The 25,674-nt window shown below is 33.2% G+C and overlaps 1 protein-coding gene and 1 pseudogene across 31 annotated transcripts in view; both read right to left on the reverse strand.

The window, feature by feature from the left end:
* Positions 1 to 25,674, reverse strand: part of ADGRL2 (adhesion G protein-coupled receptor L2) — a 369,284-nt gene that overhangs the window by 60,576 nt on the left and 283,034 nt on the right. For all 31 annotated transcript variants that reach the window (XM_060303575.2, XM_060303582.1, XM_060303671.1 and 28 more), the window contains one exon: positions 20,135 to 20,348. In XM_060303575.2, coding sequence (XP_060159558.1) covers positions 20,135 to 20,348 — 214 coding nt within the window. The remainder of the gene's footprint in view (positions 1 to 20,134; positions 20,349 to 25,674) is intronic.
* On the reverse strand, positions 24,435 to 24,821 carry LOC115858302 (large ribosomal subunit protein eL22 pseudogene; annotated as a pseudogene).

The raw sequence follows: 25,674 nt of genomic DNA on the forward strand, positions 1-25,674 counted from the left end.
TATTAGAGGTGACTATATGCCTGGCACATAACAGGAATTCAGTAGTTGTTTTTGAATGAATGAAATAATGATGAATGGTTAACCTGACTACTGCTGCTTGTAAATAAACACAGTTATTAGAAAATAAGTATCAGATGTCCAATTCTGCTTCAATCAGCTATACCTGATTCTCAGAGAATTCTGTCAATTTGGAAGCAGTTTTGTATCATGAAAGCCAATAATACAACACTAAGGAGACAGATCTATTTAAGGGGTGGAGGAAAAAGTACCCTTTAGCTTCCAAATAACTTTTTCATGCACTAACAATTCCAAATGACCAAGGAATGAATGCAGTACGCTAGGTACTAGAACCCCTGTCTTTTTTTAGTCCAAATTTACAATAAATTTTTATACACACAGTAGATTATCTTAAAACATGAATAGTTAAGTTCCTAAGTAAATTTGCTCAAACAAAGTAACCAAATAAACTGGAGGGATAAAAAGAAGTTATGCTCCAAGATACAACGTTACAATCATCTTCACAGATGAAAGAGGGAAACTGAGTTGAATGTTAAATCAAACCTTTTTTAAAACTGTGTAATGAAATCCCCTTTTATTATCTAAACTTCCATTCTGTAGAGCTAAGGAAAGTGGGTCCTGCATTTTTAAAATATTTATCAATGATGATTTGTAAGCCTAACTAATTGCTAGGTAAACATAACATCAGGAAGCTAAATGATGTGTAATTAATGTGATAAAAAAGAGGTGTTCTAAAGTAATGTTCCCATTTGTCACATAACTATGTTCTCATAATTTATTTAATAATTTGTGTATAGTAGAAGATTTCTATTCATCATATAGTATTTAATTCTTTAGGCATGTTAGGATATTATACTCTAAGCATTATAATATTGTATTATTTAAAGTGTTTTAAAATCCTTGAAACAAAGTTGAATTATTGAACTAAAGTTGCTACCCGAAATCTCTAGGAAAATACACTTGAGTACTGATACACGCATGGATACATAATTTGGAAAAAAATAAATAATATTAAGTTCATTCCATTCAGTTTCCTATATACTGGTGTTTTCAAAAATTTGAAATATAGTCCTAATTTTTTAAAAATTGCAACTGTAATTAAATTTTTACAACTGTATTTGAAAAGAGTATAGAAAAAGCCAATTTATTATTTAAATAACTATAAGCAAGAATACAAAATATGTCTGGACTATTGATATATAAACATAAACCTATTTGACTGAAAAAGTGTATAGTATGTAACAAATAGAAAGCCAAAAAAATAAGTATCAGCTAACCTACAGCAAATCAACAAAAGTTTGAAATAAAACCCTGTGTAGGCTCATATGCAGAAGGTTGTTGTCATTCTAGTTTTCAGTATGTTGAAAACAGGAATAACATGAAAGTGATACCTTCCGTAATCATTTTGTGTCAGGAATTAAAACCACAAAGTATGCATACTTTAATATTTATAGTTAAATTGGCATCTTAGAAACTCAAAAAAATTCTCAAAAATTCCACATTAATTACTAAAATTAGGATTTTGAAACGACAATGCTGATTTTCTAAAAACAACCTTCTATGTTTTAGAAACCTTTGAAATTCCTTGCAGTTTTTACTGGACCTTGGGGTCAGTTTAATGCAAATTAGGCTGGACTCACTCAGCCTTATTAATCCAGTACAAAATCTCTTGTTTGCAGAAATGCACATTCAACATAAATGCACTTGCTTTTATTAGCAAAATAAGAAATATTTATTTACAAAGCATGCCACTGAGACTAAATTTCATTCACAGGGTCATCAGGTCTAACTACTTAATGAAAGGAACAAGATAATTCAAGTGGGGATAAAAGCTATAAAATTTTGAAATACTTCAAAAATATTGCTTCCGAGTCCAAATTTTCAAGACCTTTGCTTTTAATAATTTAAAAAATTATTATGACCTGTATCAATTAGGAGCAATTATTTTTAAAAATGTTAACCTACTACAGTTTGCACTTGCAGAAACTATCACATTTTTAAGAAGGGAAATGGGATATCGCTATGGGATGCCCTAGTTAGATTAAATTAGCAAGAAACTTGTTACCAGACCATATAAAAGACACACCATAATAAGACATGACCTTTCAGAGCCTTGGAGCCAATCTGTGACGCTTTTCCTTCCTATAACCCTTGCTAATTATTGGCAAAGTTACAGACCCTTTTGTCGTGGGTTATTTTTCTTCAAATTGTGAGGGGATTTTTGGTTTCTAAATATTTAATTAGTCTTGTTATGATATGAGAATTGTACATGCCAAGCATTTTGATTTTCATACTCTATTCCTTCTAATTATCCTCAGATTTAGATTGGTCATCCCAAATCTTTTCCTTTTGTAATTATTTACTTCTTAAAGGTCATTCTGTGAAGAAATATGTTCACCCTTATGGCTCTTCTTTCCCACAAATGGCTTTTCTGGTCCATTAATTACCCGCTTAGAAGATTAGAGTTTGAAATAATGTAAAAGAACCTGCAACTAAAAGGAGTTTTACAGTGCAAAACTGAGTAAACTAGATTTTTGTTGTTGCTATTTTAAATTCACCTTAAAGATAACTCCCTTGGTTTAGATGTGATTTTGACAAACAGGAAAATTATGCCATAAATATTTTTTTTCTGCCTCCCAAGATGTTTCATGGGATGTCATTTAGTCAGTATTATAAATCTCTGCCTATAAAAGAAATGCATCTCTAGTCTAATTGACAGCTAATATAATTTCCTCTTTCACAGACCTCACTTTGATTATAGCACAGCAATGAATGTTCACAGAACTTCCTATGTAATCAAAATGAAAGCATAGACATAAAATCTTGACTTTTGGTGATGTAGCTTTTAAAAATTTACCATCTATGCAAAAGTTAAGACAAAGTACAACTTTTTGTTAAAGTACTTATTTAATTCAGGAATTTTTTTCAGTTTTTATTAAAATGACAACGTTCTATAAGTGCTTGGGTTTTTTAACCAAGAGGCAAGAAAGCACGGCTACTCTTTACCCAAAATGAATTATTTCAGTATGAAATCTTTCATGACTTTTAGTACTATTATTTCCTCATCAAACTTGTTTTTCAGTTAAGTGCACTTTTATTATTATTACTTTTGTTTTACAGTAATTTATTTTCCTCATGTAACTTGTAAATATTTTGGTAGTAAAATATGTGACATAGTTTATAAACAAGTATATAGGAATGCTTTGTGTAAAAGGGGATGTGAAAGGACAAGTGAGCAGTATCTTAATAGTATGATCAAGTGAGCAATATCTTAGTAGTATTCATACTATGAACAGTATGAACTTAATAGTATAAATTAATGTTGGAGGAGAGGGAAATACATAGAGTTAATGGTCGACGAAGTGAAAACTCTCATTTGGAAAACAAAATGCTATGCAATTATTCTGCAAGTCATGAATCTTTTTTTATTAATTATCTGATATTAACTTTGTGCCTCATAAAAACCACTATCTATCTGTGTTTTCCTTATGTTGTTCTTTCTAACTTAAAAAGATGTATCTGACCTGAATTCCCACGGAAATTACTGTCAATACACTTCTTGAACGATTTCTTCTTAATTAAGAAAGAAGAAATTAATCATATTCTGCTTTGTGGCTCTCTTCTATATTTTGCATAAAATTGTTATTTAACTCACCAAGTATTTTCCTTGTTAAAATTAAGCTGTAAACTCCTTGCGTTTTTGTTTATATTCTTTTCCAAACACCCCAAAGAGTGCTAGGCACTTCATCGTAACAGGTCTCATACCATGAATGCCTTTAGTTGTTTCTAGGACCCTAGTCTTACCTCTCCAGTTAGATGTTGTTAGGCTTCTTTTAAATTCCTTGGAATGCCTAGTCCTATTTAGGGCAAGAAGTGCTCATTCAATAAATACTTCCTAAACTGGAATTCTCATTCTTCTATATTTTATTGAGGGTTTTTTTTTTTTTTTTTTTTTTTTTTTTGCGGTATGCAGGCCTCTCACTGTTGTGGCCTCTCCCGTTGCGGAGCACAGGCTCCGGACGCGCAGGCTCAGTGGCCATGGCTCACGGGCCCAGCCGCTCCGCGGCATGTGGGATCTTCCCAGACCGGGGCACGAACCCGTGTCCCCTGCATCGGCAGGCGGACTCTCAACCACTGCGCCACCAGGGAAGCCCTATTGAGGGTTTTTTAATTGAAGGAACAACTCAAAATGTCCTGTTGATACATACCACTGTTGTTTCCCTTAATAAAAATTGCAGAAATTTTGTACAGATGTTTGCCTAACTGTTCTGTAAGACAAGAGATGAGAAACAATAAAGGCAAAAGACTGGAACCACAGACTCTTGGGATACTCTTAGCAGTAGAACAGGTGTGGAAGGCTAAAAATAATCCTTAATACCCATCATCTGAATATAAATAACCAAGAGGTGGATATTCTGTGGTTCATACACTCTGGAGTCTCACCTGACGATAAATATATGGCAAATTTCACTGGCTTACTTCTGATAAATCAGAACTAATCTTTAATCGTGACAAAATATTCATAATCTAACCCTTTTATCAAACTGACTATCACTGCAGGTGTCTCATGTGTTTGCACAATTAAAAACCCCATGTTAGCTGTATATAATAAGGTATTACATTTGATGCAAATCCTTTTCTATTGAAACAAGTGCCAAGCTGACAGCAGGAAGAAGCTGATAAGAAAACAACAAGGCATTGCTGATGGCATTCTCGATAACTGAATACCTACTCGTAAGCATGCAGTCTACAGCGTACTACCAAAAGTGCTCCTTTTTTAAAAAGCACAGATCAAGGGAAGTGTCCTCTGCTACATCTCAGTCACAAAGGCAAGAAATTATCTAAAATCAGATAGATAAATGATACATAAATGACAGAAAGGATGAAAGGAAGGAAGGAAATGATAATTTTATATCCACCTGTGGGCCTGGCACTAGAAACAGTGATACAAGACATTATCTGCTGCTATATCCTAGTTATAGGAATACCTACAACTTTGAAAGCATTGTGATACACTAATTATACCACATCCAAATAATATCTAAGCAGAAGAAAATAAACAAATGGATGTGAACTTATGTATTACTGTTCTCTGCTATGAAAAGAGTGAACTCCTTGTTTTCAGAGTCAGTATGAAGGGCTTAGAACCCTAGTGTTATCTTCTATATTGACATTACAGAGTTAAAAACAATTTTTAAAATATAGTATCTTATAGAACTATTCCATAATTTTGAGAAATATAAAGAACACAATCTTTGAAAATCCTTTCCTCCGAGGTCTAAGTGCAAGAAAAGAATTCAGAATACCCAAAAGGAAGAAGAAAGTAAATGAGATGGGACATGGTAAGGAAAGTTTAAAGGAGTGAGGACAGAAGTTGAATAAATCCTTTAACAGTTACTTAGTATCCCTCAACAAATAGTATAATTTTCCCACCTCATGCCATTGCTTATCGCTTTCCCTTCTCTATCAGTTTTTAGAAATTTACTGTGCTGAGAGATTTGGTATCATAGTTATTTCTATATATATTTCATCTTCTTCACCAGATTATAATATCTTGGAGAGGTGTCTGTTTTAAGAATCTTTGAACCACGTGTATAACACTGTGCTTTATTCTAAAATGTATTAACTTCATAAACACCAGTCCATACACTTAAAAATATATATTCTTACCAGTTGTTCACAAATATCTTTAGAGTGTTTGACACATTAGCTTGCCCACCATACAACTCAGTAATTATCTGGAGGCATAAATCAATGAATGAAAGATAAAGATATAATTTTCAGGAGTCAAGCACAGTTCCATAACCGGGATATAAACCAAAGTAAAACTTCTCTGATTTACGTGGTTTGTAAAAGTTTCTAACAGTTGAAGGTAGAAGGCTTCCAGTCCACGTAATACTCCCAGCTTGAATTAGCTTCAAATCAGTAACTTGTCTGAAAAGCTCAGTTCATCGTGAGCTATAAAATGTTAGACTCAAGAGCTTTAAATACCACTAACACCACGTACAGGCTTGGGAGTACAGCGCTGTGTGCTGTGAAGCAGCAACACTGCTCTTCTGAAAACTAACATGTAATCTTAAGCCACAGATATAAACAGGGTAAGCATATTAAAGAATGAATGACCAGGAAAACATCTTTATCACTGCAGATTAAAGACACAATGTATACCTAATTATACTACACACATTAAAATCTATTATGCTATTTTAAGATTTTTAATGCCTTACAAAAATTACAACTAAAAAAATGAGATTATCCTAATTTAATAAACCATATCTGAAGTTGCACATTTTATAGCTAATTTTAGCACTATTTTTATTTACAAAAAGTAGTCTAATACTTAAAGTAGTACACTCACACATAACATTACATATTTTATGTTAGAAATGACAGTCATTTCTTAAGTATATTTGATGTCATTATTATGAAAAAGAAACACTGTTAAGATCTTGCTACCGCTCTTATCTTTGACCCTTCAACTTTTCCATTTCAGCAACCTCATTAATGTCAAAATGCCATTAGAATGTCTGCCCACTTTTAAATCTCTACAGCCTGGGCAAGGCAAAATCTTTTGGGTTCAATCAAGAATGCTTTCTTTTTGTATTCAACTAAAAAGCAGAAGAGCATCACAAAGGTCCACCTATTACCTTGATTAAAGAAAAAGAACCACATGACAAAGATAAACGTTACAACGTAAAATGCCATGTTTTAGACCTGAATTGGGCATTTTTAAAATTTGCTTTAAAACCATTTTAGTTTTTGATTGACAGATTCCTATAATGTATGTAACCAATACCACTGACAGGACTTGTTTTTATATCAGTACCTTCCTTAGGTTGGGTAACACTGGAAGCAGAATTTGAGCCAGGAGCTCTGAGAGGCTTATAACGCTCTTAGAACTATCAGTGTTGCCATGAGTAAAGCAGGATTGGGTAGAGTGAGAAAGGCCCAGCAAACTCCTCAGGGAGGGAGCTCTGAGGCCGGCAGAACCCTTCAGAGATGTCTCAAAATGAAGCAAAAGATGAGAAGGCCAACCCTTTGTACTCTGGCGTTCAATGAGGGATGCCTCTGGGCAGAAGGATTTAAGATCCCTTCAGCCCATGGCAGTTCCTGGGCAGGGACTCACTGTGAGCCCATCCACTGGCAATTCCCTTGGCGGGGGGGGAGGGAAACGGGCCTGATCTGAAGGGGGAATCTGGAGGGCATACCACAACATTCACTGCAACACTGTAATGGTGTAAAGAGTTTAATGGACTGTTTTCAAAAACAGGTCTTTCAATACCACTTCTCATTTCCACGGTTTTTATTGTATTTTATCTTCTTGTACATACTGACATGTCAATACTGTTTACTAAGGGATATTCAGTGGGTTTCCTATACAGCAATGAACCTTAACAGGCAGCTTTTAATTGGCCCACATAGGAAACCACATTACTATTAATTTCACAGCTACAGCATAAAATAAAACCATTGCTTCTCAAGTTCTAGAGCAATTAGACCTCTCGGCTATTTGGCTAACTCTGCTTCATGAGACCCAATGCAGTTAATTATATTTTTTGATGTTAATAGTCTCTGTCAGTCTCAAGCATAACTTCTCTTTGATGAATATTTAAATTATGTTTGAATAAAAAATAATCTTGGTTACATTTCATATTCAGTGATCATCACAGCTTAATAAAGGTCTACTTGTCAAGGGTTGAAATAAATGGCAATGCACATATAAAGGTTCTAAATCAATGTATCAGATAATATACCTGTAATGACCATTATCTATCTCAATCCAACATACCTGTTTATATACATTTTTAAAAGGTATGGTCTCATTCACATGATAACTCACAGTTAGATTTCAAAAGTTACTTATAAACAGTCTTTTAAATTATATATACAGAATTCCATGAATGAACGATGAGAACATCTTAGGACTGCGTCATAAGATAATTTAATGTATGGAATAAAATTACCAAATTTTAAAATGTCCTAGAAAATTCAGCATTCATTCTCTTTCCTCCTATTGCTGTATTGTTTTAGAAAGTTCTAAGAGTAATAATAAAAAAAGGTTTTGACTTACTAAGACTTTTTGATTATAAATGTTATAGAAATTTACTGAAATCATTACTTCCTAATCATTAATGATTACTATGAAATCATCACACAGTAATTTAAAAATAATATTTTTCTCCACATAAAGGTTTTAATAGGAGTGGGAGGTGAGGGTGAAGGAAACTTCCCAAACTGGGGAATTGGGAGAGTGGGAAGAAACTATAAAAGTAAAGCTCATTAGTATAATTTCTTGAAAGTTTGTTTAAAAATCATGTAGTTTAAAAACTCCCTTAGTTTAGTCTATATTATAATAGTAAGGTTTTAAACCAAGCATTTATTTAACATAAACTGTGAAAATGGGTTTTTTTTTCTCAGCTCTTTTACTGAATGAATAAATATTTTGTTATCTACTTAATTAAATAAATTAATAAATTGTTAATAAATTTGTTAATTTTTAAAATTTTTCACTCTTCTCTGAAACCCTAAATTTTTGGAGATTAAAGATAAAGGAGACAAAATGAGATAAAATTAAAAAGATACAAAGAAATATCCTGAAATGTACATATCAACCTAAGACTGTCTAGTGGAACACTGTGCCAATTTCAAGAAACTAACTTTCGAGAATTAGTTAGTTTAGTTAGTTTCTAAATTTCAAGAAACTAACACATTATAAATAAAAATAGCAGGGGTGGATTTAAGTTTTGTAAGGTCTACAGCTTATAATACTTAGGGGTACCAATTTAAGGAAAAAATAGAAAAGAATTACAAGTAGAAAATGAGGTACCAAAGTGAATACTTATTTAGGGAAAAAAAAGGAAAAAAAAGGAAAACACAACAAACAACACAAATTTTCAGAAAGCCTAAAAGTATCACAAGTTACAAAACCCAGAAAACTAAAAAACATTTTAATAATTTAATTGCCTCCCATTCCTTTACAATTCTTTCCTTAATAATTTTTTCACCATATATCTTAGGATTGTCTCTTCACAATTTCATAGTGTCACTTTCTATAATTTTGCTTTTCCTCCTAAACAGCTGATCAAAATTTATTTTTCATTATTGATGGTTTGGATACTTTAGGCATGTCACATACTTTAGCACAATGTCACAGGTGCTCATGTGCATTGAAGTGCTACAGCCTGTGCTCCACAAACGCAGGTATTCTGATACATTCTATTTGATATGATACTCATTAAAAGGGGAGAACAGTATGGGGCATTTACAATTGTAAGTACTACCTTTGGATATGTTCTCTGTGTACTACTGTTTATAATCCACCAAGAATATACAGGAGAGAACTTCTGTTTTGATTAGTTACCTATAAGAACCCTTTAATGACTGAAAGAATTTTCCAGCCTAGCTTCTGGTTCCACATATTCCAAACATTATTTCTCCACCACCGACCACATATCTCAGGTGCCATGGGACACTTTTAAACTGTAATATGACATCCGGCCTTGCATATTTACGTCACAATCAGTAAGGCAGTATAATGAGGAATAGGAGTACTTCTAGAGGCCAGTTCTTCACCAGAATAGCTAACAATAACTAAACTGTACATGAGTGTCTACAAACCACATAAAAATACCCCCACTAAACTCAAACTGAATTTATCACCAACTGAACCTCCACTTAACAGAATCCCCAAATGCTCTTAGCTACCCCTAAGCAGCCATAAATGAGAGGAATTGTAACAGAGAAGTCAGAGAATGAAATCAAAACCTTAAAAGATTGTGTTTAAATATCATACTTCAGCAAATTTTACAAAAACATGACCCTGTGAGCCCACTGCTAGGGGCCCTGAGAATGCCTTGGAAGAGGCCTGTGCCAGCAAAAGGCTCTGACATTAAAGATTCATTACTAGCTTCAGGATAAACCCACCTTTAGAAACAGTACCTTTTTCACAAATTACAGTTGAATTCATTAAAAATGACAGACCTATAGTCTGAAAAACAGAAAATTGTCTTGAGATTGACAACTTATACAGAGTGACTCTCATTTCAGACATTATCTTCAAGGCCGTGGGGCATTCTAAAACCACGTCTTTATTGGTTGCATATGACAAGTGAAGAAATATTGGGAGAATTGCAACACATATTAGCTACACGATACACTTGATTGGTTTATATGAAATAAATATTAAGATTACAGAGTTTCTCACTTCTTTATATTTCTTCAAAACTAGACTTTTCCTAGAACCATCTGAGAGATGTTAGCTCTCATCCTAATTGTGGAATAGCAAACAGCACTAAAAACTGTAACTAAATTGCTATAAGACATTTAAAGAAAATAGTAGGTAAAAAGAATAAGTCTCTAAAATCTGCAAGACATAAATATTAGTAAAATGCTATCAGAAATCTAATCACTCACAATAATTTTTCTTAGGCAATATACAAAGTAGATATCCATACTGGTGTTTTCTGTTATTGCTGTTGTTGTTAATATAGTATAGGTGTGCAATCTCATTATATAATATATGGAAAAATTAATAGGGCCATAATAAATGACAGTTTAAGCTGTTTTTAAGCAATTGATATCAAATCTTTTTCTCTCTTCATTTAATAAAATTAGTCAATAGAGTATATTATGAATGATACCGACTCACAATTTCTATCCCGTTTTTGATGTGGCAAAGTCAAGCAGCTAAACTGCTAGTAAGAAAATAAAACAAGGATTTATAGTAAACCGACAAAAATATTTTCTCCACCAAATAACATATAAGCATTTTTTTTTACTTAATTAGAAATCTCAGTAAAATAAAAAGGATAATGAGAATGGAAAATTCTCAACTTTACTCAAAATTATATTTTGCTATTATTTATGACATAATAAAATAATAAACAGCATATTTTCAGACAGTGGAATTATTCCAAAGCTTCAATGAATACATAAATTTATTTCCTGGTAATAAAAATGCCTATATGAACTGCATAAGATAAATAATTCCAAATTCTTAGGTGAACTTACAATTCATAATTTGTTTTAATTTTTTATACTGGTAGAAAATATGCTTTATACTACAGTTCAGTAGCATTTATCTATGAGTTTTTCGTAAGAGGAGAAAACAGAAGAAAAAGCCATATCCAAAGGAAAGATAGTGGCAATGTCTTGATTTGAAACTCTAAAATAAAATTCTATTTCTATTCTCTACAACTGTGATTAAACAACTATATTTATTTGTTCCAAGTATAACTCTTTTTAAAAGGATGCTTGTAAGTATTATTTATATACTGACGCTAGTAGTATTGACTTCAGAAAGCAGACACACACTAAAAAGAAATCATACTTAGGCACAAAACAAAGTACTCAAATGAGTATTTGAAAATAGTCTTATGTAAACAGATTTAGCGTGCTTTCATCTAGTTATTTAACATTTGATTGTCCAATACATTGTAATATAATGCTGAATTAGACCTGGTTTCTGTCACTTAATAAATTGATTTGTTTAAATTTACTTTGTAAATAGAAACTCATGTTTAGTGTGTAGCAGAGAATGTTCTAAGAGAGTAAAAATCTACAAGGTATATGACAATACATGTACTACTGAAATACCACTGTCATCTCACCCATAACACTCACCTCTCAAATGAGAAAGCTGGCATAAGTGATAACTGAGACTATGAAGATTATTATAACATTAAAATTCAAATGGATATTCATATTCACTTTTATTTATTCTCCTCTCTTTAGTTTCAAAAATAAAAACCACTTCTAATCATAAAAACATGAGAGGTTAAATGAGATATGTCTTTACTTTTAAAAACTATAGTCCCTATCTCTCATCTGACGGTAGCTGTCCAAAAATAAAATCAAATTCAAACTTTCATGGTATTATTTAAGGCTCTTAATTTCACTGAATAATCCTTAGGAAATATAGTGTCCTTAGGGAAAATGGTTCTGGCTTCCTTGACCACCAGTACACAAAGGTAAAACCCACATATTAAGCACCAGTAAAACCAGCAGGTCACACTTGTACTCTCAGTGTTCATTATCCAGCAGAATTATTTTTACTAATTTTCATCTTAAAAGGAGAAACAGAGGACCCTGTAAGGCAGAATCTCTGATGTGACTGTTTCTTTCTTCCACATTTGAAAAGGAGGGTCATAAGGGATATTAAGATGATTTGCCTTCTAAGCCATTTTATAATTTATTAGTCTTTCTTACACACTAAATGTGAATGTTTAATATGGCTCATGTTTATTACTGCCAATAGTCTTTCCTTTCTATAATGCGTGCTTTGGTTTAAACGCCTATCAGCAAGTGACATGCAAAGTATGTGCTCAATTAGATATACCAATTAGAGCTTTAATTGTTGTTTATTATTGTACTAAGGTTCAAGAGTTTGTGCTAGTAACCTCCCAATCCTTGGCCAAAGAGAGGTGCTTGTAATTCCAGTTAGCTGTCTTAAAACAACTCAGCCAAGAGTGAAAGAATTAGTGCAAATCCATCACCCAACAGGAAATAACCTAAATACATCTCAGAGATGATGAGTTAGCAGCATCTGAGTTATTTATTTTTGCCCAGATGCATGTTTTCTTAATGGACAAATGGTTGACAAACCTGACACCACAGATAGATAAAAGCACTTGGGATAAACAGCATAAAGGTAAGGCTGCAGTTTCTCAGAAATGGCAGGCTTAGACCCTATGAGAATGAATAGGTACACTGAATAAATACTAGGCAAGAGAAGGGTACCCCTTGACTGGCAACTATTGATAATAACGCAAGAATAAAATATGTAAACCCCTAAAATATTACAAAACATCAAATTAGATGATGGAACAGATTTGGCTAACTTTTCCCTCTAAAAAATGTGATTAATAAGGAAGGGATGTGCATATCTTAGAAAGATGAGTTTTAAGTTTATTGATACCTATAAAGAGGTCAGGGAAAAAAAAAAAAACTAAGTAAAACTTCTTTTGGGCTTCCCTGGTGGCACAGTGGTTGAGAGTCCGCCTGCCGATGCAGGGGACACGGGTTCGTGCCCTGGTCTGGGAAGATCCCACATGCCGCGGAGCTGCTAGGCCCGTGAGACATGGCCGCTGAGCCTGCGCATCTGGAGCCTGTGCTCTGCAACGGGAGAGGCCACAACAGTGAGAGGCCCGCGTACCCCCCCCCCAAAAAAAAAACCTCTTTTATATAGCTCTGACTAGGATACAAAGTTTCTTTATGAAGACTGAATCATCAATATAAAAGTTGAAAGGGTTGTATGTCAAGGAGAGTATGCCCACACAGAAATCTGTAATCATGAAGTTTGTCAGAGAACACTGGGCAGAACTGTGACTACATTTTAATGGATTTTCTTGGTTAAATTCTGAGAATCTTCGAACATGCATCAGTTGTCACATGAAGGTTTTGTGTGGATGTGTGCATGTATTTAAGTATCTCCTTTCTTTAAATATTTTACACACACTTAGTATCTATCAGTATACTTGAAAATAACAGAAGTACATATACAAAACTAGATAACAGAATTTTTTAAGAATAATTATTAAATATTATTTAAGAATCAATTTTCATGCAACTAGGATATTAATTAATGAGGTTTCAGGTATAGAGGATTTGAGGTTTCAGCCTCTGTGGCAAATAAATTACCTTCTTAAAGGTTCACAAAGTAAAAAGAAGGATATCGTGTTGCCATTCCTTCTCAAAGATATTTTAAAAATAAGTGAGGAGAATATACATGCTGCAATGTGGATGAAGTGTTTTGACTGCAATGACAGTTGATTCTCCAAGTGAAACGAGAGAGAGCTATACTATGATGAGTCCTAAATTCCTCGGCAGTTCCAAAAATCTGTTATACAATAACTCTCTTAAAATAGAAGCAATGGCCTATGGTTTTTCCTGCCCATAAAGAGTCCTTATGAGAGTTATGTGCCTTGCTTCGTAGCAAGAAGGGAGGTGAAGAAGCCAATGCACTCATTTTTCCAGTCTCACTCTATAACCTACTGTAATGTAAAGAACGACGGAACAGAAAAAAGTAATGCACATATGTATAAAATAACACATTTCTTCAAATCCTCAGGCACACAAGAAATTATCACCACTTGAATTGCTGTTGGGTTAACATTGTTAAATAAAATGTAATTATTATACTTGAAGATAATAAGTTGGGACACTGATAGGTTTAGAAAAGCAAAATTCAAGGATAGAGAAGTTATTGAATGGGGTATAGGATGGGAATAGATTAATCTGGTCCCTACTCTGTGCTTATGTCCATCATCCCAACCTTTGTGGACAAGATCTAGGCTCTGAAATAAGTTTTGGCTCTTACTTAGCTTAATTTAATTAAATTGTTCCCATGTTCTAGAAGCTAGATTTTTTTCCCCTTAAGTTAAAAAAAATCTCTGAATTGTACTCCTACTTCATAAATCTAGACTATGTATTTATTCCTTGCCTGGATGACTGTGACTAGGGTGGTATCTAATTCATATGGCCTATGCAAGGCTGAATGCTATTTTCGTAACTTCTATCCTGAAACTCTCCTCTCCTGAAAAATCCTAATGCGTTCTTTTATTTGAGCTCAATAGAATAAAAATCTTCAGCAGCAGTGAGAAAAAAGTGAATCTCTTTTGTACTTTACTGTTGGCTTATGAGACACTACCCTCCTGTTCTTGTTCTGATTTCCTTGATGGTAACTTTACCTCTGCCCCTTAAATGCAGGTGTTCTCTAGAGCTTTTCACATGCTCAAACCACATAACTTCTGTAGGTAATATTATCTGTTCACCTGTAACTACCAAGTATATGTTTATGTTTGCTTCATCTGTATGTTCTTCTTTCGACACTCTTGTGAGTGCCAGATCTGTAAAAACAACTGTTTGCTGAACTATTTATTTATATTCCACCATGTTTCCCAAATAACTTAAAGGAACTTAAATCGGTAGTTTAACAACCAAAAATATACTGTATTTTATTTAACAAGTAACCTACTGTAGTTGTGCTATGAGGTTCTAGCCAGTTGGTATCCATAAGTGGGCTAAAAAACTTGGCTAAAATCTTTGAAGGAATCAGGCTAGTTCCCTAAGTCTAGGACACTATTTTACTTTCCTTGGGCAATTTCAACACACAAAAAAAGGGCCTATCTTTGAATCAATTACACAAAATATACCTTTCCTACTGCAGGGAAAAAACTGAGGCATGTATTCTTATCATCTTCTTGAGAGCAGCACATATTACTTTTAGAACCTCTTTGCACTGACAGAGGTACACTGATGTACATCTGATAGTATGAGTTAAGACTGAAAAACTGGACCTACCTACGCCCGTTAACCTTACATTTAATATTTTTTTAAAACCCAGTAAACATTTACATACTTTCTTACTTTCAGATCTCTTGGCTGGAGTGCTAATAAAAAAAGAAAAACCTAAGGACAATTACGAAGCATAATCTAAGGCACCAAACCACCTTGATGAGAACTGGCAAGTTCTTAGAGTGAATAAATGAACAAAGGGACAGTTATAAGCAATACCAGAAGAGGATCTCAGGTACAATTTAGCACATCACTTTAACTAGATTGTACCCAATGCTACAAAGAAACAGTATTGTTAGCAAAATTCTAATTTACTTATTCATCAAATACTTCAGAGTAGTAATAAGAGGTGTTTTTTTTTCTTTGCTTTAATGAATTCAAAGTGTTGAAACTGTTTCATGTTTAAGTTACCCCACTACAATTATCTTCAAAGAGTGCTAAAAAAATTATCTCTAATGGTGATCATTTTATAGAGTATTAAAACACGTATCATTTTAGGAAGGAGTTTCATTTATCACTTTTTAGGATGAGCCATTCAGTGTACTTAAAAGACAAGTAGAATCAGTTAGTAATAGAGTCTTGGTTTCATACCTTTAAGTGAGCAGGAAATAGAAAATAGAGAATAAATAACAATTATTGATACTTTTACTATCACCAAGTCAAGAATTACAAGTGTGTTTATTTACTTGACTCTCAACTGATGAAGTGATGACAGTGGGGCGGGGGTAGAAAAGCCTTGAATTATAATATAAACATATTTTATGGTATTGAAATTTCTGTGCCTATATCCATTATTATATGTAGAAAACAGGGAGTTTCAAATTTAATAGAAAAATATCTAGTGCTTTTATTTAATTTTTCCAAAGAGAAATCTCCTACATTAAACAAAAGAAGTCTGATTTTCTACATTATTAATACATTTTTCTGATGATTATAAATAGAAAAAATTGTCAAATTATTAGGAGTTTGGTGAAAATAACTCTTACTTTATTTGTAAATACTGAAAGAGTATCTTTAAATTTAAAAAATAGGGACAAGTATTCTACACATTCAATAGTTATTCTGTAATAATTCAGCTGCAAAAATATTGTCTATCTAATTTCCTTACAGCTATTTCAAACTATGTAATAGTCAAATATGGTGGACTTCCTTTAGTGTTTATAATCTGACATACACAGAATGGAGTACTTATAAATTACCACTATGAAACTCATTTTTAAGTCATCTTAACATCGTCTTCCTTGTCAATAAAGTGTTCATGTTTAAATTGTCATTGTGTTGATTAAATAATAATAAGCCACTAGTATAATACAACAATATAAAAATGGAGTTTCTACAGGCAGTTTTGGAACTAACCCCTTATTTTCCCTAACACACAGTAAATTGTTCAGAGATTTTGATAGCAAGGAAATTACAGTATGCTTTCACAGAATTTAAATACCCCAAACTCTAGTTCCTTTAAAATGTATTATCAAAAATGCAGCCCTGCTTTTATAACATAATGAAACAATGAAAATAACTTACCATCTTATCTTGTACATTTCCTATACTATGCAATTACATTTATATTAACAAGTATGATAAGGCTTATGTGTTGTGCTAGATATTTAACCATGTATTTAAACGTATAACCCGACAAACAAAAGTAAGTTACCTAAAAAGCACAATTCCTCAGGGCCAGCTCTTTTCAAATTCTCTTTGTACTAACTCCCACTGCTTTTTTGCCTGTCAGTCTAATAAAAACAGGTAATTGTACATAATCATTTTTCACTTCCTATTTCTCTCTGGCTTAGTTCTAGATGCTCATGTGATATCACTACCACTGAACAGTCGGATCAACATATTAAGAATGAATAAATGGTCAATTATCAGGGATTACCTTTATTGTCTGCCTGCTATAGGCAGTTCTCAATTTTTTAAATACTATGGGCAAATTGTTCTATTACAATTTTATTGGAGCACAGAATCCATTCTTCTAAAGAAGGTATATTATCCTACGTAGTTTGTTTCACAAGCCAGATTTCAAATCCTACATAGTCCATAAAGGACTTTTGTTTTTTTAAAAAAAACAAAATACAAAACAAAACAAAAAAACACAAAAAAACTTTATCCAGTGCCATTTGTGCAAATAAGAGTTTACCTTAATTTTTTAATAACTACCCTTTAAAAACTAAATAAAAGCATTTTGATGGAAATCTTTCAAAAGTATTATATATGTCCTCTTGTTTATTAAAAATATCTTGATCAGTATCAACATTAACAAAAAACTTACTATAATCTGCTATCAATAAAAATATGCTAATACCTATTCTGTTTGAAATTAGAGATTTTACAGCAATTTGTACCCATACTCTTATAGACTGGATTTTTAAAAAACAGTTTTTCCATTATTTCCTTAATCGCTCTTATCACCTTTAGATGATTTCACTGTGCCTACACTGATCAGACCTCAGTCTAGAAAATTTCCTGCTCTACTTTAAGGTAGACTACATACAAGCTACAAAACTGGACAGAGGACTGTTTTCAGTGGGGGAAAAGAGGCAAGAGGAGAGGGAGTAAGCTTTGAATAGAAAGATAAAGGGTTTTCCCAATAAACAAAATACAAAATCAACATTGTATAACTCTGTGAAACTTGTGTTCCTTCAGAGAGTCTCTATGTTCCAAATAACTGGGATTGCTGGATATTACTTGCAATCATAACGAACACAATTTTAATACCTTACATATAAGAAAACTCTAATTAAGGTGCCAAGAGTACCAAAATTTACGATAAAAAAAAAAAAAGATGCCAAGAATTAGGTGCTCTGTGTTAATGCAGAGGAAAGTCCATACCCATTGTCAGCAGTTTTTTGTATTCTATTTACTTGTAGAAACACAACTGTCCAGTTAAGAGATATCATTCACATATTTTATAGTTTATAACACACTTTCCAACACATTTTTAAAACACAAAATTAACCAAAATTGGTATATTATCCAAATAACTTTCTATCTTCCTTCCTTCCTTCCTTCCTTCACCCCACTTCCTCCCTTCCTTCCTATTATCTATATATGAAGAAAACAAGAATGAGCGCTATATGTTTTAACTTTCTTAATCTGTTGTTTTTATTTTGTTTGTTTTTCTAAAACTGAAGATCAATAGAAGACAAGCCACAGATTGAGAGGAAATATTTGCAAAAGACATATCTGATAAAGGATTGTTATCCAAAATATATTTTAAAAAACTCTTAAAGGAAATTCCCTGGCAGTCCGGTGGTTGGGATTACGCGCTTCCACTGCAGGGAGCACAGGTTCGATCCCTGGTCAGGGAACTGGGATCCTGCAAGCCATGCAGCGTGGTAAAAAAAATAAAAATAAAAAACTCTTAAAGCTAAACAATAAGAAAACAACCCAATTACAAAAGGGGGCAAAAGACCAGAACAAACACCTCATCAATAAAGATACAGAAATGGCAAGTAAGTATATTAAGAGGTGTTCAACATGATATGTCATTGGGGAATTGTAAATTAAAACAATGAGATATCACTATACACCTATTAGACTACCCAAAATGTAAAACACTGACAATACTAAATGCTGGTAAGGTGTGGAGCAACAGTAACTCTCATTCATTGCCAGTGGGAATGCAAAATGGTACAGTCACTTTGGAAGACAGTTTGGCAGTTTCTTACAAAACTAAACACACTCTTACCATATGATCCAACAAATCACGCTCCTTGGTAGTTGCCCAAATGAACTGAAAACTTATGTTCACACAAAAACCTGAACAGATGTTCACAGCAGCTTTATTCATAATTGCCAAAATTTGGACGCAATCAAGAAATCCTTCAGTAGGTGAATGGATAAACTGTGGTACATCCAGACTATGGAATATTATTTAACACTAAAAAGAAATGAGCTATTAAGCCATGAAAAGACATTTACTAAGTGAAAGAAAGCAATCTGAAAAGGTTACATTCTGTAGGATTACAACTGTGTGACATTCCAGAAGAGGCAAAACTGTAAGAAAATAAAAAGATCAGTGGTTGCCAGGGGTTAGATGGAGGGAGGAATGAGTAGGTGGAACACAAAGGATTTTTAGGTCAGTGAAACGCTTCTGTATGATATTACAATGGTGAATAAGTGTCATTATAAATCTGTCAAAACCCACAGAATGTACAACAACAAGAGTAAACCCTAATGCAAACTGAGAACTTCGGGGGATAATAATGTGTCAATGTGAGGTCATCTACTATAACGAACGTACCACCATGGTAGGGGATGTCAGGATGTCAATGGTTAGGGAAGTCTTACACGTGTGGAGATAGAGTATGATAATTCTGTGTACATTCTGCTAATTTTTGCTGAAAAAATAAAGTTTACTAATTTAAAAAAATTAAGGAACAATTATTGCCAAAGACCCAGACATTTAAAACATTCTTGAATTATAAAATATTTCAAAATTTTGAAGGCTTAAACAAGATTACATTTCAATTACTTTTATTCTATGATGTATAAAAAACCCTGTAATACGTATTCCTTCTGATATGTCAATCTATATTACATTTCAAGATTACATTTCAATTACTTTTATTCTATGATGTATAAAAAAACCTGTAATACGTATTCCTTCTGATATGTCAATCTATATAAAAATGATATAGAGATTTAAGTGTTGTTGAAATATTATAAAGTAGAAGTCAACATTAGTAGGTAAAACCCTAACTCACTTTAATGAATAGGCTGAGATATGCACTGTATCTATCCAGTCTGGAGTTATGATAATACTTTTACGAATTTGGATGTAGTAACTAAAATGGGATAATAACACGTGAACATTTACCTTTGAGTCATAATTTTGAAGGCATCTGGGAGGTAGCAGTCTGTATTCTCCATCTGAAATGGGTCAGCATCACAAATCTTGTCGTCTGTCCGACCATAGTTAGCACTCTCAATCATGATGACATCACTGCCGGGACATCGTAGATCTATAGAATAACCTTCACAGGATAATTCTCTACGAACTAACCCAAATGGTAAAGCTGCTCTGCTGAAACCTTAAAAAAGAAAAAAAAAATTAACTCATTTATGAAGTATATTATTTTAATAAGGCATTTTCAAGTAATATGAGTCATGTCTATATCCAAGAGATGTCATACAAAGTATGTTTTTCAAGCCATCATTCATACATTTATTCAATAATTCTCTGGATCTTTACTATGAATCACTAATGTATTATTAAATTTTTAATACATATCTTTAGCTGGATTATTCATCTTTATAAGACAATTTTAAATTACTTTAATAAAATATTTTCTGTATAACCTAGTCACAATCAGAAATTAAGTGGCCCTTTTTGAGTAAACCCAAAGAAAAATGACGCATTTGATCAATGGATTTATAAAGAGTGACAAGATATACAAATACAGAATGCAACAATTAAAAAAAGATCGGTTTTCATTTACGAATGAAATCAAAGCTCTGCTATACAGGACACTGGCCTTACCCATTTAATGTAGACATATTAATTGCTGTTAATAGAATTATCTTAAAAATACATTTGTCTTAGCGTCTCCCAAAATAACTAAGACACTATGACAGTATCATACTTATGGCACAATAACTTATTTCAATTTGTAGACTCTTTACTGAAAACTGACATAAATGAAAGGATTCAGCAGATGGGCATTCAAAGGAGCCAGCACTGCTCCAATCCAGTCCAAAAAGCTGAAACCCCCAAAAGGGGCAAAATTTCTGAGATTCAGTTTTGTCATTTACAAAATGGAGATGAAACATCTATGATGTTATTATTTTTTCCTACCTGTGTGACTCTAAAATGAGATAATGTACAGAAAAGCACTTAATAGAAAGTGCCATATGAACTTAAGTATGGTGCATTAGGCGGCATGTAGATAACCAATGTTCATGAGTGCTATAAAAAAAGATTCCAAACAGAATAAGAAATTAGAATTTTAGGTTTTAATCACGGTTCTCAAGCAGGGGTCCTCTAAAGTAGTAACAGAGCATAGAACAAAGGTAAAAGCAGAGAAAGCCAAGAACAGCCAACAACAACTATGTGTGGGAGAAGCACATCTCTGTGTGCTGCTGTGCTACCTATGGGTTACCTACCATATCAAAAACTTCTACACTGACCCAATTTTTTATTTCAGTTCTCTAACTTGTTGCCATCTATAGCGTTTCTTTTATAAAAGACTAGCATTAATTTCAGTATTTTTTCGTATCTCTATCCTTTTAATTACTCTGCATCACACGAGTCATCCCTTATATCCCTTTTTACTGGAAAAAAAAAAAATGACATTCAGAAGTAAACTGTTCCAAGACACAAGCTTCTGAGTTGAAGAGCTACGTTCTGTCCAGGTCAATCCAATGTTAAAACCTGTTCTCTTTAACTATTGCACAATGTCTCTCACTAATACAATAAAATAAACAGTCTCCTGGATAAACATGCATCTTCTTTCTAAAATGCAAACAATCCTGCGAAAGGATTAGTTAGTGGGTTGTACCTTGGTATGATTTAGAAAATCAGCAATTCTCAAACTTGGCTGAGGTCTCAGTTCTACTGAGAAAACTAAAAATGTAATTGGGATGGAGAGAGAAGAAAAAGACACAGCTTAGAGCACAGAAATCTTCAGGGGATTGAGGCAAACGCCAACTTTGGTAGGTTTTCACTAAGAAGATTTATGGTCTTACGAGATTACAAAAAGAGAAGCGCACTATCAATGAAGAAGGAATACAGAAACGGAGCTGGGCAATATCATGAAAAACAGTAAAGGGGCCAACCTTTCAACCTTTTCCCAAGTTCATAAATAAACTTTTACATATGTTACTGCTTTCTTCCATTTGCTGATCCTGTACTGCTTATACAAATAATTCCGCTTAAACTAGTATTATAGTTGTTTTAAATGAAAATATGTTTTAGGGTTTCAGAAGCAGACACATTTCTGTGGCAAAAAGCTGTGTGAAAATTCAAACAAGTGCCATCATATAAAATTTTGGAGCACTGCATATTTTAAAGCCAGAGATGATTTGCAATTATAATACCTTGTAAATCATATTATTAGAGAATTACAAATATGAGAAAATGTTACTATAAGACTGACTTGGAGCCAAAATTCACAAGTTGTAGTATTTGTCAAAAATATAGAATTGATTCTGAAGCACTGTGGTTTTTAACTTGAGCTCCTTAATTTTTGTTGTTGACAGTTTGCAGGATTATAGTTATGGTTCTAAATGAATTTTCCTCTGCTTTTGAAAGATATTTGAGAAATTGCAGAAGTCTTGCTGTTTTGATAATTCAGAGAAAGGATTTTTAAAGCCTTAATATTAGTCATCCAAAAAGGTAAAGTATGGAAAAAGAAAAGAAAAAAAATAGAAAGATCAGCACACTTTACTAATGTAGTAGATTTCCAATACAGAATTTTCTGAAGAACAGATCATGGTACTTATACTTTCATTGCATAGAACTGAATGAGTTCTTAATGGTGAATGTTGCTTTATTTAATGCTATAATATTATTGCCTTAAATCATGTGTTCTCTTTACTGAATTCTTGCTCTCTCACCTGTTTCCACTGAACTTTATACTTATGTATAAAATTTAAAAATTGCTTGTTATTACCACATGGTACTGTGGCTATTCATTTTTAATATATATCTTCCCTGCTAGACTCTGATGATAGTTAGTTATAATTCTAATGCCTAGATTGGTACATGATACATAATTCCAATAACTGCTATCAAACCACATTGCCAAGTTGAACAACTAGTATCTGTTTAAAACAATATAAATTACAATGCGTTTTCCTCTGTAATATCTATTGCCTTTGGCAGTGAAAACAAAGAGTGAGCATTAAGAAACAGATAAATACTTAATAATCAATAAAATTGTTATATCCTCAAAAAAAGAAAAAAATGTTTAAATTCTGTCAATTAATTATTTTCTAGGTACCACTGGGGTTCATTAGTGTTTCTCACAAAGACAGACGTTTATGAACCTTCCTTTATTTAAATCCTGTGTTTCCAACTGGATATGGATATATATATATATATATATATATATATCTCCATATAAAACAAATATGAAGAAAAAAATAAAAAGTAAATATTGTAGTAGCTAACATTTACATAGCAATTACAATGTTTAGATACTGTCCAAACTGCTTTTTATGGATCACCCTTTTTATGATCACCAGCATCATCAACAACTATCAACACAACAAAAAACAATGGAGTAGTTAACTGTAACAATACCCATTTACAGAGTATGAAACTAAGGCATTAAATAGTAAGTAATTCAGGGTCTCAAGGATTACTGTGAGTTAGATTCTAACGCATGCAGGGTTCTCAGATTCCAGAGCCCATGGTTTTAGTTATGGCCATGAACAGAAAGGGATTCTGTGACTTCTCAAGCCACCATGTTGATAATACAAACAAGATTAACTTTATAATTTTTCATACTATCTGAAATTCACCAAAAAATGTTAGTGAATTTGACAGGAAGCAATTATTTTAAAGGTTCACACAACATATAGATAATGATGAAAATTGTATTTGTGGAAATGTAGCGATGTGTGCCATAAACTTATTGAGAGCAAAATCTATACTGTGCAAGTATGGACATACAGAAAGAGTACTGAACAGTACAGATGTCTGGGTCAGCCTTGTGAACTTGGCTAAGTCATTTTATTTTTCTGGGTTTTAATTTCTTTTTCTGAAGGATTAAAGTCATTTCAAAGTCCTATCAAATTTCACCAATCTATGATTCTAAACAGGCAAGCTCCTTTTAATCAGGTATACATGCTACTCTAATATTTTCAAGTGGTCAACACTTAAGACATTTGTTGCTCTATTTCTTTAAAATATAAACATATGAGAATGTTAGCATGGATGGACTATGGCACAATAATGTAGATTGTATGGTACTGCCAAGAAAATTCTCAAAAGTACATGGATGAATTAGTCCGGATTCTTTCTGGATTAACTATTTTAACCAAAGACTTACTGGAAGGGAGAGAATAAACATGGGCCAATTATTAAATCAAAAGAAAAACCCACATAAACTTTTTTTTTTTGGTTCCTAAGTTTTATTCAAGAACTCATACAAAATATTACACATAACTGAGTTTTAATCCTCATCTTCCTCCTCTTCTTCATCTTGATTAATCTAGAAGTAACGCAATTCGTAACTCTTTGCTGTTAGTAACTACGCCTAACCAGTCACATAGACTATTCTTCTTCAAATATTTTTTTGGTGATATATTTCAAATACCTTTTGGAAAAAGGCACCTCAGAAGTTACAGTAATCTTGCTTTGCTTTTTTCAACTGTTACAATACCTCCACCAAGATTCCCAGCTTTTCCGTTCACTGTGATTCTCTCCTGAAAAAACTGTTCAAGATTGGTGGCATCCATGATTCCATCTTCTACAGGATGGGTACAGTCAAGAGTAAACTTCAGGACCTGCTTCTTTTTTTTTTGCCCCCCTTCGCCACAAGCTTTATCACGGGCGCCATGGTAGCAGCGGATGGCAGAAAGCATAAATTTTTCAGAAAAATGTAAATTCTTATGCTTTCTTTGGGCACTTCTCCCCTATTTTCCTGAAAACTTCAAGGGGTATAGCTTCAAACTCTTCCACCAGCAATGGGACTTCAAAGAAGTTTGGAAAGTCTTAAATAAAACTATTGCAATTAATATTAATTTTTAAAATTCAACATTTTCACTAAGTAAATCTTATGAAAAGTCAGAACAAAACTTATTCCTAAAAACACTTATTTACACCTTTATCTATATCACATTAATGACTTACTATACTGAGTCACAGGAAGAAATCATCACAGGTATCAGTACCATTTCTTAATTGCACTTTCTTCCTTTGTACATGAATTCATCCTTAATTGTTTAATGGCACATTTTTCAGGACTTTTTTCTTTTTTTTTGCGGTACGCGGGCCTCTCACTGCTGTGGCCTCTTCCGTTGCAGAGCACAGGCTCCGGACGCGCAGGCTCAGTGGCCATGGCTCATGGGCCCAGCCGCTCCGCGGCATGTGGGATCTTCCCGGACCGGGGCACGAACCCGTGTCCCCTGCATTGGCAGGAGGGCTCTCAACCACTTTTCCACCAGGGAAGCCCCAGAACTTTTTTTTAAATCACTAAGAGTATATGACTGACCCCCAAAATCACTAAGAGTATATGACTGACCCCCAAATATGACTTTGCATCAGAGTCATCTGGTAAGTATTTTTAAAGACATATCTGCAAGCCCGAATCCAGCCCTACTGAATCAGAATATCTGGGTTCAGATGAAGGTAGGATATCTGTATTTGGGGAAGAAAATTTATTTATTTGCAACACACTGATACAATAACTA

This window comes from Globicephala melas, chromosome 1, assembly GCF_963455315.2.
Source record: "Globicephala melas chromosome 1, mGloMel1.2, whole genome shotgun sequence".
NCBI lineage: Eukaryota > Metazoa > Chordata > Mammalia > Artiodactyla > Delphinidae > Globicephala > Globicephala melas.